Source organism: Bos mutus, chromosome 17 (assembly GCF_027580195.1).
Source record: "Bos mutus isolate GX-2022 chromosome 17, NWIPB_WYAK_1.1, whole genome shotgun sequence".
Lineage (NCBI taxonomy): Eukaryota > Metazoa > Chordata > Mammalia > Artiodactyla > Bovidae > Bos > Bos mutus.
The window spans coordinates 10,022,194-10,034,373 of NC_091633.1; the positions used below are offsets into that span (position 1 = coordinate 10,022,194).

At 53.6% G+C, this 12,180-nt stretch overlaps 1 protein-coding gene and 1 pseudogene across 7 annotated transcripts in view; one reads left to right on the top strand and one right to left on the bottom strand.

Moving 5' to 3' along the window:
• Positions 1–1,164: 1,164 nt before the first annotated feature.
• LOC102275781 (small ribosomal subunit protein uS2 pseudogene) lies at positions 1,165–5,333 on the bottom strand (annotated as a pseudogene).
• PXN (paxillin) overlaps positions 5,175–12,180 on the top strand; it is a 43,131-nt gene continuing 36,125 nt past the window's right edge. For 5 of the 7 annotated variants that reach the window (XM_070386025.1, XM_070386027.1, XM_070386028.1 and 2 more), the window contains exon 1: positions 5,185–5,344. In XM_070386025.1, coding sequence (XP_070242126.1) covers positions 5,332–5,344 — 13 coding nt within the window. In that variant the 5' untranslated portion in view covers positions 5,185–5,331. Of the gene's footprint in view, positions 5,345–12,180 lie in introns of all 7 variants that reach the window. The other 2 variants (XM_070386033.1, XM_070386034.1) reach the window with 1 other exon arrangement.

Below are 12,180 nucleotides of genomic sequence, written 5' to 3' on the forward strand. Positions count from 1 at the left end.
GGCTTTTAGGTTGAAATCTCCCCACTCCCCCCAAATAATGCTGCCAGCTAACATTTAAACCTGTGCTGTCCAGGGTGGTAGCCACTAGCCAACATGAGGCTCTTGAGTCCTAGGACTGTGGCTAGTGGAAATGAAATGTGGTGTAAGTGTAATGTGCAAATGTGATTTCAGAGACTTCCTAGTAAAAAAGAAGTAAGCTATCTAACTGATACTTTTATATTGATTACAAGCTGAAATGGTAACATTTAGGATAGACTGGATTAGATAAAATATACTAAGATTCATTTTAACTGTTTCTTTTGATATTTTTCAATGCGGCTACTAGAAAATTTTTAATTACATACTTTGCATTTTGTTTCTAGGGGCTAAGCCCTGAGTTCCCTGGAGCAGGAAATGGCAACCCAGTCCAGTATTCTTACCTGGAAAATCCTATGGACATAGGAGCCTGGTGGGCTACAGTCTATGGGATTGTGAAGGGTTGGACACCACTGAGCAACTGAGCAAGGCATACGGATCCCTGAGTCAGACAGTGCTTGTTGATGACCAGGGATATACCAAGGTGTAAATGTGTAGTATCTTGTTTAATGCTATGATGACTCTGACAGGTAGCTATTATTTATCTACTTTCTGCAGAGGAGGAAACAGATGCAAAGAGTAAAATGGACCGAGATTCACCACCATCAAGGAAGATAACTGGAATTGGGTCTTTCTCAGTCCACTGAGCTGTGTACTTAACCTCTACCCTACACTGCTGAGCAGAGGCGCCCGTGGGCTGGGACAGGAAGAGGCATCCAGAGCCATGAACGTGGAAAGAACAACTACACGAAGAGACAGACATTCCACGGACTAGAGGGCCCTCGGCAACATTGGCCATGGAGTGGTCCCACGGTCCTGTCAATGTCGGTTCTTCTTTTTTTAGAGACTGTTTATTTTCCATCAACCTATTTCCATTGAAAGAGTTTGTGGAGAACTTCCCACCTCCCCACCCGGTGCTCCAGTGGCTAAGACTCTGTGCTCCCAATGCAGGGGGCCCAGGTTTGATCCCTGGTTGGGGAACTAGGTCCTACATGCTGTAACTAAGCATTCGCATGCCATAACTAAAGATTCTGCGTGCTGCAACTAAGACCCAGTGCAGCCAAAAAAAAAAGTTTGTAGAAGAACAGCTTAAGATTGTTGTGGTTGTTCCTCAACAACCACAGTGGTTGTTCCTACTCATTCAGTGGCCTGAGTGGTGGGAGCTACAGGCCAGTCTTCAGTGGGGAACTGTGGAATAAGCCCAGAGAGCTCCTGCACACCTCCGGACCAGTCCACCACCTCAGGTTGAGCATCGGTGAACTCAGGAGCTGGAGCGGTCCATTCACCCTGAAATGCCTCCTTGGTCACAACCTTCTCAGCAGCCGCCCGCTCTTCCTTTTCAATCCCTTTCAGCATCTCCATAGAAGGAAAGATAAGGCATGACCTTCCAGGGTGTTCACAGGAGATGGTGTCATGTATGGGCAGAACTTCTCGGGCGAGCACCCACCACGTCAGACCCACTGAGTGAGCTCCCTTGTCACACGGGATGGCTGGGCCCACAGAGCACAGAGAGTCTGTGTCACAAAGATCAATGGAAGGCAGGTGAAGAGACTTCTGTGAGAGGCTGGTGGTCAGCCCTGCGATTAGTAACCACCAGAAGCCTTGGCTCCTGGAAGGCTGCCTAGATCTGGTTAGTGAAGGTTCCAAGAGGGAAGCAGCCAGCAATAGGAACGGCTCCAGTGGCAGCAGCAAACCAGCACAGCCCACAGGCCAGTATTCTCGGAGGAAATGACGCTGATGTCCACTGGGTTTTTAGTGACAGCAATGGCATGAGCTGCCAACAGAAGCTTCTGCAAGGTTCTCTTCAGATTTATGATGTAGATGTCATGACTTTTCCTTTTGTAGACATGCTGTTTCGTTTGAAAGTTAAAGTTGGTGCCACCTAAGTGGGTTTCCCTTCCTTGGTGGCTCAGTGGTAAAGAAATCTGCCTGCAATGCAGGAGAAGCGAGATGTGGGTAAGATCCCTGGGTCAGGAAGATCCCCTGGAGGAGGAAATGCAACCTGCTCCAGTATTCTTGCTAGAAAATTCCATGGACAGAGGAGCCTGGCGAGCTCCATGCGGTCACAAACAGTTGGGCATGACTGAGTGACTGATCACACACACACAAGTGAGTTTCTGATGAAAGGAATTTGAGGACACCCTCCTCCCTATTTGCAGGACATCAAGGGCTCTGGATATGGTGAAAGTTTCCCTTTAAGTTACAATGGGAATCCAGAACAATGCCATATGGACCCCAGTCTGGGTAACGAGGAGAGGCAACATCAGTTCATCTTGAGGAAGGATGAGAAAACCTGGTTAGAATTAAACAAGTCTGATGGCTCAGGGATGGGAGTCCCAAGGGGAGGAAATCCCAGGTAAGGGACTGAGTGTCCAAGGTCACAGTACTGAACCGCAAAGACTCAGTTCTCTTTAGAACATTAAAATTGATGTGCTTAGTCACTCAGTCATGTCTGACTCTGCAACCCCATGTACTGTAGCCCGCTGGGCTCCTCTGTCCATGAGAGTCTCCAGGCAAGAATACTGAAGAGAGTAGTCATTCGCTTCTCCAGGGGATCTTCCTGACCCATAGATCAAACCCACCTCTCACAATGGAGGCAGATTTTTTCCCCGACTGAGCCACCAGGGAAGCCCCTCCTTAGAACTTCACCCACCAAAGGCATAATTGCCAGCTTAATTGATGTTTTCCTTTCCAGGAAATATTGCTTTGAAAAGAAAGGTTTGAGGGACTTCCCCAGTGGTTCAATGGTCAAGAATCCACCTTGCAATGCAAGGAACTCTGGTTTGATCCCTGGTTGGGGAACTAGGATCCCATGTGCCAGGGAACAATTAAGCCTGTACACTCCAACTAGAGAGCCTGAGAGCCACAACGAAAGATCCACGTGCCACAACTAAGACCCAACAGAGCCAAATAAATAAATAAATACTAAAAAAAATAGTTGATCCACCTTAAAAAAAAAAAAAGGGTTTGAGACCTTTGAAACAGGGACATGTGTATGCTGTGGGATTGGTCTAAGGACAATAGTTTCACCTGGCAGAGTAGCAGGTGTCCTGCAGAGGCCTTAGCTAGGCCTTCTCAGGTTCAGATCTCAGTCTTCCCACTTATTAGCTCCGTGACCTTGGGTAACTCAATCTCTCTGATCTTAACTTTTCCAACTGAAAAAGGGGATACTAGTGGTCATTTCCTAGGCTTGTGTCAGAATTAAATGCAAGAAAGCACGGAAAGCACCCAGCTCACAGCCTGTTCATTCTATTGATAGTGCTGCTGCTGCTGCTAAGTCACTTCAGTCGTGTCAGACTCTGTGCGACCCCATAGACGGTAGCCCACCAGGATGCCCCATCCCTGGGATTCTCCAGGCAAGAACACTGGAGTGGGTTCTTTCACACATGAAAGTGAAAAGTGAAAGTGAAGTTGCTTGGTCGTGTCTGACCCTCAGCAACCCCAGGGACTGCAGCCTTCCAGGCTCCTCCATCCATGGGATTTTCCAGGCAAGAGTACTGGAGTGGGGTGCCATTGCCTTCTCCGATTGATAGTGCTGGCACTCAATAAATGGCAGGTGGAAAAACAAAAAACGGCAGGTGGTGCTATCACATGATTTCTGAGTTTGTGAGAGCAAAGCCCCTTTGGGGTCTGGGGTGGCAGTGGGGTGTTTCAGGAAACCATGCCCAGCACTGGGTGTAACCTCCTTGTAGTTTTTCCCTTAGGGTCTAAGGTGGGGTCCTTTTTGCTCTGCCCAGAACTTTGGAAAAGTCTTCTTCTAGGGAGGATGGATATGTGTAAAATTAAAGAATATATAACCTTGAAAATGGGCTTCCCTTGGTAGTTCAGCAGTAAACAATCCAGTGCAGAAGACCCCAGTGAGTGGGTTTGATCCCTGGGTCGGGAAGCGAAGATTCCCCTGGAGAAGGAAATGGCCCCACTCCAGTATTCTTGCCTGGAGAATTCTATGGGCAGAGGAGCCTGGCAAGCTACAGTCCATGGGGTCACAGACAGATACGCCTTAGTGACTAAACGATAACAAACCTTGACAATATTGAATCTGGCCTCAAAGGCTGGGCTGAGAGATTGCACTGCCACGGAGCCAGAGGGCAACCCCAGGAAAGGTCCTTCAAACGTCCCCAGCCTTCAGTTCAGTTGCTCAGTCATGTCCAACTCTGTGACCGCATGAATCGCAGTGCCAGGCCTCCCTGTCCATCACCAACTCCCGGAATCTACCCAAACTCATGTCCATCGAATCGGTGATGCCATCCAGCCATCTCATCCTCTGTTGTCCCCTTCTCCTCCTGCCCCCAATCCTTTCCAGCATTAGGGTCTTTTCCAGTGAGTCAACTCTTCGCATGAGGTGGCCAAAGTACTGGAGTTTCAGCTTTAGCATCATTCCTTCCAAAGAAATCCCAGGGCTGATCTCCTTCAGAATGGACTGGTTGGATCTCTTTGCCGTCCAAGGGACTCTCAAGAGTCTTCTCCAACACCGTAGTTCAAAAGCATCAATTCTTCGGCGCTCAGCTTTCTTCACAGTCCAACTCTCACATCCATACATGACCACTGTAAAAACCATAGCCTTGACTGTGGCACCTTGACGGACCTTTGTTGGCAAAGTAATGTCTCTGCTTTTGAATATGCTATCTAGGTTGCTCATTACCTGGTCTTCTTTGGTGGGGTGGCAATTTACTGAAAGATGGACGTAGACGGACGGGCGGACAAATCTGACTCTCCAGTGGACGGCGGTGTGATAAGTGAGAGACCGATGGACGGAGAGACACAGGTGAGATTGTGAGGCGTCAAGACAGGCGGATGGATATGTTAGCCAGACAGTCAGGCAGGCGACCGTGAGACAGAAAAACTGACAGAGGACAGGAAACCCGGGAGGCTCTCACCTGCAGGCTTGGCCGCGAGGCGGCGCCGCCGCCCAGCCCAGCGGCGCCAGCCGCCCCGGCTGGGCGCGTTCTCGCGGGTGGGCGGAGGGGGCGTGGCCATCGTGCGCACGGGGCGGGGCCGGCAGCCTCGCGGGGGCCCCCACGGGCGGAGGGCGCGGCGGGGGCGGGGCGCGCGTGCTCGCGGGGGCGGCCGGGGGCGGGGCGCGCGTGCTCGCGGGGGCGGGCCGTACAGCGGGTGCGGGCGCGCGCGGCGGCGGCGGCGCGTTCCGTTCCGGGCCGAGGCTCGCGGCGGAAAAGTTGCGCGGCGGCGAGGAGCGGCCCCGGGACGGGCAGCGAGCGCGACGCCGAACCGGCTCCCGGCGCCCGCGGCGCCCCCACCATGGACGACCTCGGTGAGTGACTGAAGGGGCTGAGGGAGAAGGCAGCGAGGGGCGCGCGGCCCCGGGCCCCGGGCCGGGGCGGAGGCGAGCGAGCGCGCGAGCGGCGGGCTGAATCCCACCCGCTGCGGCCCGGGTCCCGGCTCTGGTTCTGGCCAGCCCCGGCTCGGCGGGACAGGATCCCGGGCTGGGCCTGAGTCCCAGGCCAGGCCAGCCGCCGTGCTCACAGCCGCCACCCCTTCGCCTCGAGGACAGCCCCACCTCCGGACCCCCCGACCTCGGGGATCCACCCCCATCTCCCAGCTCAGCCTCAGGGACCTGCTTGCTCGTCAGGGACCCGCCCGGTCCGCCTCAGGGACGGGCCCCCACTGCCGGGACCTGACCACCTCCCCCGCTGCGGGACCCTCACTTCACACGGCGCTCCCCCACCCCCATCGCACAGTTGGAACACCCAATTTGGGGATCAGCTGCCTGATCGCGCAGCCGGGGCCTGCTCCCAGCCCCTGGAGGACCACCCCCACTTCACAGACGGACATCCGGCACCTCAGGGGTAGCCCGTCCGAGTCTACCCTTTTTATTTCACAGGTCAGATTCACAGGTTAGGGATGAGCCTCCATGACCACATCCCCACAAAGACAAGGCTCTTTTCTGCCCCACTAAGGCCCTGGGTCCATTTCACTGCCCTGGCCACTCAGTGGACCAGCCCCTCCGCTTTCATATCACAGACCAGCCTCATCCTAGAAGCGTAAGCTGGGGAGACAGACTGGTGAAGTGCCAAGGGAACGAGGTGGGAAGTGGGCCCCCGAGGTATGGCCATCTCTGAACTTGTCCAGGCTGGCAGTACCTTGCGGAAAGCCCTATCATAGGTAAGGAGGATAGGATGCCCAGAATAGGGTTTTACTGTTTTCATGTGACTGGAGCTCCCAAACTGTTTTTTTTCAGTCCAGCCTTGATCTGGAGTTTGGGCAGAAGAAAGTATCTTCTGAACCAGACACTAAACCCAGGGGTCTTTGTGCTGGGGGTTCTAGGAATGCCTTGAGCACCGTGAACCCTCGAGTGGGAGGATTCACTCTCCCTCCCTCCCCTTCACGCCTGGAGCTGGAAGGCCTCTGAGCCAGGGAGTTGAGGAGGGGGAGGAAAGTTTCTTCTCTGTAGGAGCCTTGTCTTCCCTCTAAGGACTGTGGGTGGCTTGTGTGACCACTGATGCTTTCTCTGTCTCAAGCTCTTAGGGGTGGATTCATCAGACAGGACTGATGGGCCTCCCCTGAGCTGCATAGGGCACTAAATTAAGACTGGTTATTTGTAGGCACTGGACTTCCAAAGGAACAGGGAGGAGGATTGGGGCATGACTGCTTCCCAGAAGCTTCCTTTGGGGATCAAGGTGCCTCCCCAACCCCCTAACCCCCAAGATCCTGGAGCTGGGGAGAGTGTGCGGTCCTGCCTGTTTTGCAGAGTACAATGGCTGCCAAGCATAGTTCTGTCTTTGGGTCAGGCTTGGCACCCATTTTTCCAGCACACTCAAGGTTGGCATGGCTTCCAGGCAGGTATTTTTTTTTTTTTTTTCATGTAAAAATAACTGAACTGAAAGGAGGCTGGGGGATATTTTTCGAATCAGGATCTGAAAGTCTCAATGCTTTCCCTGTGGGAACTCACAAGCAGAGTCAATTTCTGAAATGCTGGTGTCGGTTCCATTGCTTCCAGACAGGCCCCGTGCTGTTTGAAGGACTGAGAAAGTCTTTGTAGAGTTCCCTGTTGAAGCCCAGAATTCCTGTCCTCTGACAGTCTTCCATTTAGGGCCAGGGAACTGAGTTCGTCTCTTGAAAGGAAAGAAAGTGTCCTGGCAGAGCAGATTGTAGGAATTGAGATTTGCTGTTCCTGGAGTATTTCCCCGTACCTCAACTGTCCTGTCTTCACAGTAACTCTTTTTGAAGAGCCCCTTAAGGGTCCCTGCTATCAGTACTGCTGGCCTTTTACAAATGGAGAAAACTGAGGCTAAGAGAGGTTGATTCACTGGCTCAAGGTTGCACAGTCGTAAGATGACAAAATCATGACTGGAAGCCCGATCCCTCGCTCCTGCATCTGCAGCTCTGTGCACCAGCAGGCCTTTCTTCGTGGCAAGGGGGTCTCAGAGAGGTGATGGCTGCCACCTGTAACTACTTCTGCCTCCCCCCGGAGGCTCCTCAGTTGTCTGAATCTGGGCCGCCTGGCTGCCTCGGCCTAAGCTCCCAGGGGGCCAGCCACGCCTGGCTGACCGACCGGAGGAGCCTGGGGTGGGCGGAATGGGGCGTGCAGGAGGAGAGAGGAATTCGCCTCTGCTCTCAGCCCCCATCAGCTGTCTGGATGGCTGCTCAGCACCCTGCCCGTCAGCTGTTTTCCTTAGTTAGGCTGGACCCAGAGGCCAAGCCTCTTGTTTTTATTTTTCTCCTGAGAGTGCTGTCAGCTGTGAGCCTCTTGGTTCCTAAAAGAGGAGTCTGACCTGTGGCAAGTCTAGAGGGGTCAGAGTCTGTGCTGTGATTTTGTTTTTTATTTTTTGGTCTAAAAGAAAAAAAATTGGGGAGCCCTCCCCTTCCTGTAGCTGTTAGTGACAAACTCACCGTGTGTTGTTTAATAAGTTACAAAGTTACAGCTCTTTGGGCAGAAAGTCCATAAGTAAAGGTAGTGTCCTGCCCTTCCCTGTGTGTTCCGTCCGCTTTGTGCTGCGGGGTGGCTGCTGGTGGCTTTCCTTGTTGCTGTTTAGATGCTGGTTTGGCTGGGAGTTCTCGGTGTTCCAGTTCTGGCTAGAGTTTCCTGGACAGAGTTCTCACAACACGGACAGGCACTCTGGTTATGTTCTGCTCGCCCCTCCTTCACGTTTTTTAGTGCGCTTGGGGGTGGGGGGATGGGGACTGTGACCACAGCTGGGGGCTAATAGTGATCACATGCGTTTGATAGGAGCCAGGCAGCCTACTCAGCACTCCTTGGTATCATCACAGCGATTCCTGGAGGGAGGTGTTTAATCCCTGCTTGATGGACGCAGAAATCTGAGTCAGGAAAGTTCAGTGAGGGCTCTGGGATTGTAACCCAGGTTGATCCACTTCCAGACCTGATCATCTTCATAATAAGTAGTACACGCATGCATGCTCAGTCATGTCTGACTCTTTCCAATCCCATGGACCATAGTCCAACAGGCTGCTCTGTCCATGGGGATTCTCCAGGCTAGAATACTAGAGTGGGTTGCCATGCCCTCCTCCAGGGGATCTTCCCCGCCCAGGGATCAAACTACCCTCTCCTGCACTGCAGGAAGATTCTTTGCGGCTAAGCCCCTGGGGGAAGCCCTAATGAGTTAGTAAGTGCTTGGTAATCAACCAGGGGAATGAGCCATGGGGCCTTCTGAGTAATTGCTGGGTACCTTTTAAACTTCTGCCCTTGGGGCCATCGTCCAGTATGGTCTGGGTGGCAGTGGGTAGGCTGGTTCAGGCCTCAATAGCTTTGCCATTCCCATCCCTTGCAGGGGGAGCAGCCAGCTGTTGGCAATGCCCAGTTGCCTCTGGGATCTGGACCTGTCTCCTTGCAGCTTCTCAGCAGTCTTGACCCTCTGGAACACAGTGCCTCATTGTCCTTGGGTGGGGAGTACTGGGGAGCAGGGGAATTGCCTGGGGCATTCCAGGCTATGGAGCCTCTCTGTTTCCATGGAAAGTCTGGACTTTGGGCTCACCCATCTGTGGTGCCTCTGTGTGTTAGGGCAGGGTCAAGGGCACCAGCTGCTGGGCTTGTGGCAGGGGTGGTCTGTGGGGTGATGGTGTGCTCCTCGGGGGGCCCTGCGTCAGCCCCAGATCTCCTCCTAGGCTGTACTCTAGTGAGGTGCGGAGCGGGCACTCAGACCCTGGTGTGTTTGGTTCTTCAGCAGGTGCCCTTTTTGTTGGGCAGCCAGAGGTTGGTGGGGAGAGGTTCGGGCTGCTGCGGGACAGAGCCCTGCCACTGAGGGTTTGAGTCCCCTCAAGGGAACATCCCAGGATCCTCATGCCTGAGGGTACTGACTTCCCAAAGCTTTCCTGAGGTCTTTCTCTAGTTCCCAGGGCAGAGACTGGAAAAACTCCCTTCCACTTCAGTCTCGTTCCAGCCCTCCCCTGGGTTGTCCTGGTCTCAGTGTCTTCATTCGTGATCACAGCCATCTGTAGAACACTTTTGCTTGTTTATACGGTGTTTGCAGACCCCTTTCTGTAACGTTTATTGAGCACTTACTACGTGCGAGCCCTGGGCTGGGCACCTTACCCGCGTTTTCTCATTGAATCATGTTGGCCCTACGAGGCGCAGGTTCCGTTACTATTACTGCCACCCATTTTACAGATGATGAAATGGAGGCCCACTTGCCCAAGTTCTATAACTCGCGAGTGGCAGGGCTGGGATTTAAATCTTGTAACCCATTTTCCACGTCTGTTCCTGATACTGGATTGGATCTGGTTTGCCCGTTGGTTTGATTGCTTTCTGTTTCTAGAACGCTAAAAATCTTTTTCCACCCTTCCCATACCCCCAGTCTCTTCTCTCTCTCTCTTTTTTTGGCCACCGTCACATGGCACGCGGGAATCTTAGTTCAGGAATTTACCTGCAGTAGAGGTGTGGAGTCTTAACCCCTGGTCTGCCAGGGGTGTCCCCTCGTTTTCTCTTCAGTCTCACACCGTCCTTTCCTGTTCTCTGTGGCTTCCTCGCTCTCGGTTCTTTCTCAAGGATGCCGTGCTCAGGACAGGATGCTAGGCGCTTACAGCAGTGTCTCCTGCTTGGTGGAAGACCTCCCTTCTCTCTCACTGTCCTCTGTCCACTCACCGGTTAGCCTCAAGACAGAGCTGCGAGCTTCCAGCACAGCTGGCGCTGAGAACCCGGGGCAGGCTCCACGCTCCCTCTTCTACTCTTTGCGGTTGGAGTCAGAAGCCCTCTGTGCCCCCAGCTCCGTACACCCTCCTGTCTTTGTTCAGGTGTTTGCACCTGGCTACCACTGGGAGCCAGCCCATTTCCAGAGGAAGAAATCCTCAGAAAACCTTCAGGTAGTGAACTGAGGAATCCTGGGAGAGGGAGAGGGGAAGAGAAAGCATTAGGAAGTTGAATTTTCCCGGAAATCTTGACAAACCAACAGCTTCCAAGGGGGGGCCGGGGACTGCCCTGATGGTCCAGTGAGTGGGACTCCAAGCTTCCACTGCAGGGGGCGTAGGTTCTATTCCTGGCCAGGGAACTAAGAAACTGCATGACTCACAATGTGACCAAAATAAAAACAATGAAGTAAAATAAATAAGTGTCCAGAGATCATCTCCTGACCTGGGATAGGCCTGGAGCCCTATGGCCTCCCAGGCCCATTTTGCCTTTTCAGTTGCAGTCCTGTTGGGAGCCTCACATTTGGCCTCAAGCGTCCATTCTCGACCAGATAAGTCTCCCAACTAACGGATTGATGGCCTACCCAGTGGGGCTCAGGGCTGGCCTCTCCGGGGAGGCCGTGGATGCTGGGCCAGAGGCAGGCAGGACGTGTGGTTGGCCAGGCCCAGCAGAGCCCCAGTGGCCTAGTTTCCCCTTAAAGAGGGCCTCTTAATGCTTATTCCTTGTGTGATTGTGGTATTGTGGTTTTATGGGAGAACGTTGTTATTGTTAGGTGCAGGCGAGAGTATCTGGGAGTGAAGTGTCACCATGTCTGCAACTGAGTTTTAAATGATGTAGTAGAAAACGTAGGGAGGATATGTATATGCTGTGTGTGTATGTAAAGAGGGAAAGAGGAAACTTGTGCGTGTGTGCACAAAAAAATGGCAAAACATCACCTGTGACTGCACCCAGGTAGAGGGCATGTGCGTGCTCACTGCAGCGGCCTTTCAGCTTCTCTGCACGTTTAGACATTTGCATGATAAAAAGTTGGGGGAGAGAAGGTGAGAAAACCTTGCTTTTCCACAGCGGGCTCGTAGTCATCCCATCAGGGATGGGCATCAGTTGCCTACCTGTGATTGACCCGAGTGACTCTTGGCCTCCTGTAACTCTGACGCAGGTGGTAGAAAGACCAGGTGGGTAGAGACAGGAGCCATGCAGGCCTGGCATGGGAGTGACTGGTGATGCCGCCGGGGATGGGGACGCACAGTGACCCATGCAGGAGAAAGGACAGGGCCCAGCAGAGACAATGAGCATCGCTGGTGTGGAGGGAGCCTCTGGGGTTATTCTGAGTGTAGCGATGTGAACCAGACTGTGGTCCAGGCAAGCAAGATGCTGGGCCCCAGTGGGAGTTGGGAAGGGATGGCCTGGGTGGGATGCAGAGAGCCGCCTCTGGGCAGCTGGAGCCTGGGAGGAGGGGATGACATGCCTTGCGCTTCACATCAGGAGAACCTCTTATCTGTGGCCAAAGGAACACCATAGCCGGTGGGCAGTGGAGGCCGGAGTGGCCCCAGGCTCTTGCTTGCAGCCCCTCTTGGCCATTCGATTCTCCAGACTTGAGGCTCCCGCTCCTGGCATCCCCACTCCCAGGGCCCTCCTGTCTCGCTTTCTGCCGACTCCAAAGCTTGTCCGCCGGGCCTCCCATCTCTGTGGGAGAAACAGCCGGATTCCCACACCAGTGGCCCCCCTTGGCTCAGACGGCCCCTGGTGCCCACTAGAAGCATTTAGCAGCCCGTCAGCCCTCCTTAGGGGAGTGCCTCACATGAGGGTCTTCTCTGAGCCTCACATCTGTCTGTCTGTCCCCAAGCAAGGACTCCGAGGCTGGCTGCTGGGTCCTGATCATGGGGTCATCCTATGGAGTCTCAGAGCCGCGTGTCCGACCTGACCGCCTGTTCGAGGAGCAGAATGACGTGTGTTTTATGGGCGGGGTGGGGGGATGGGGAGGGGTGGTGCTGGGAGGAAGCTTTATGTAA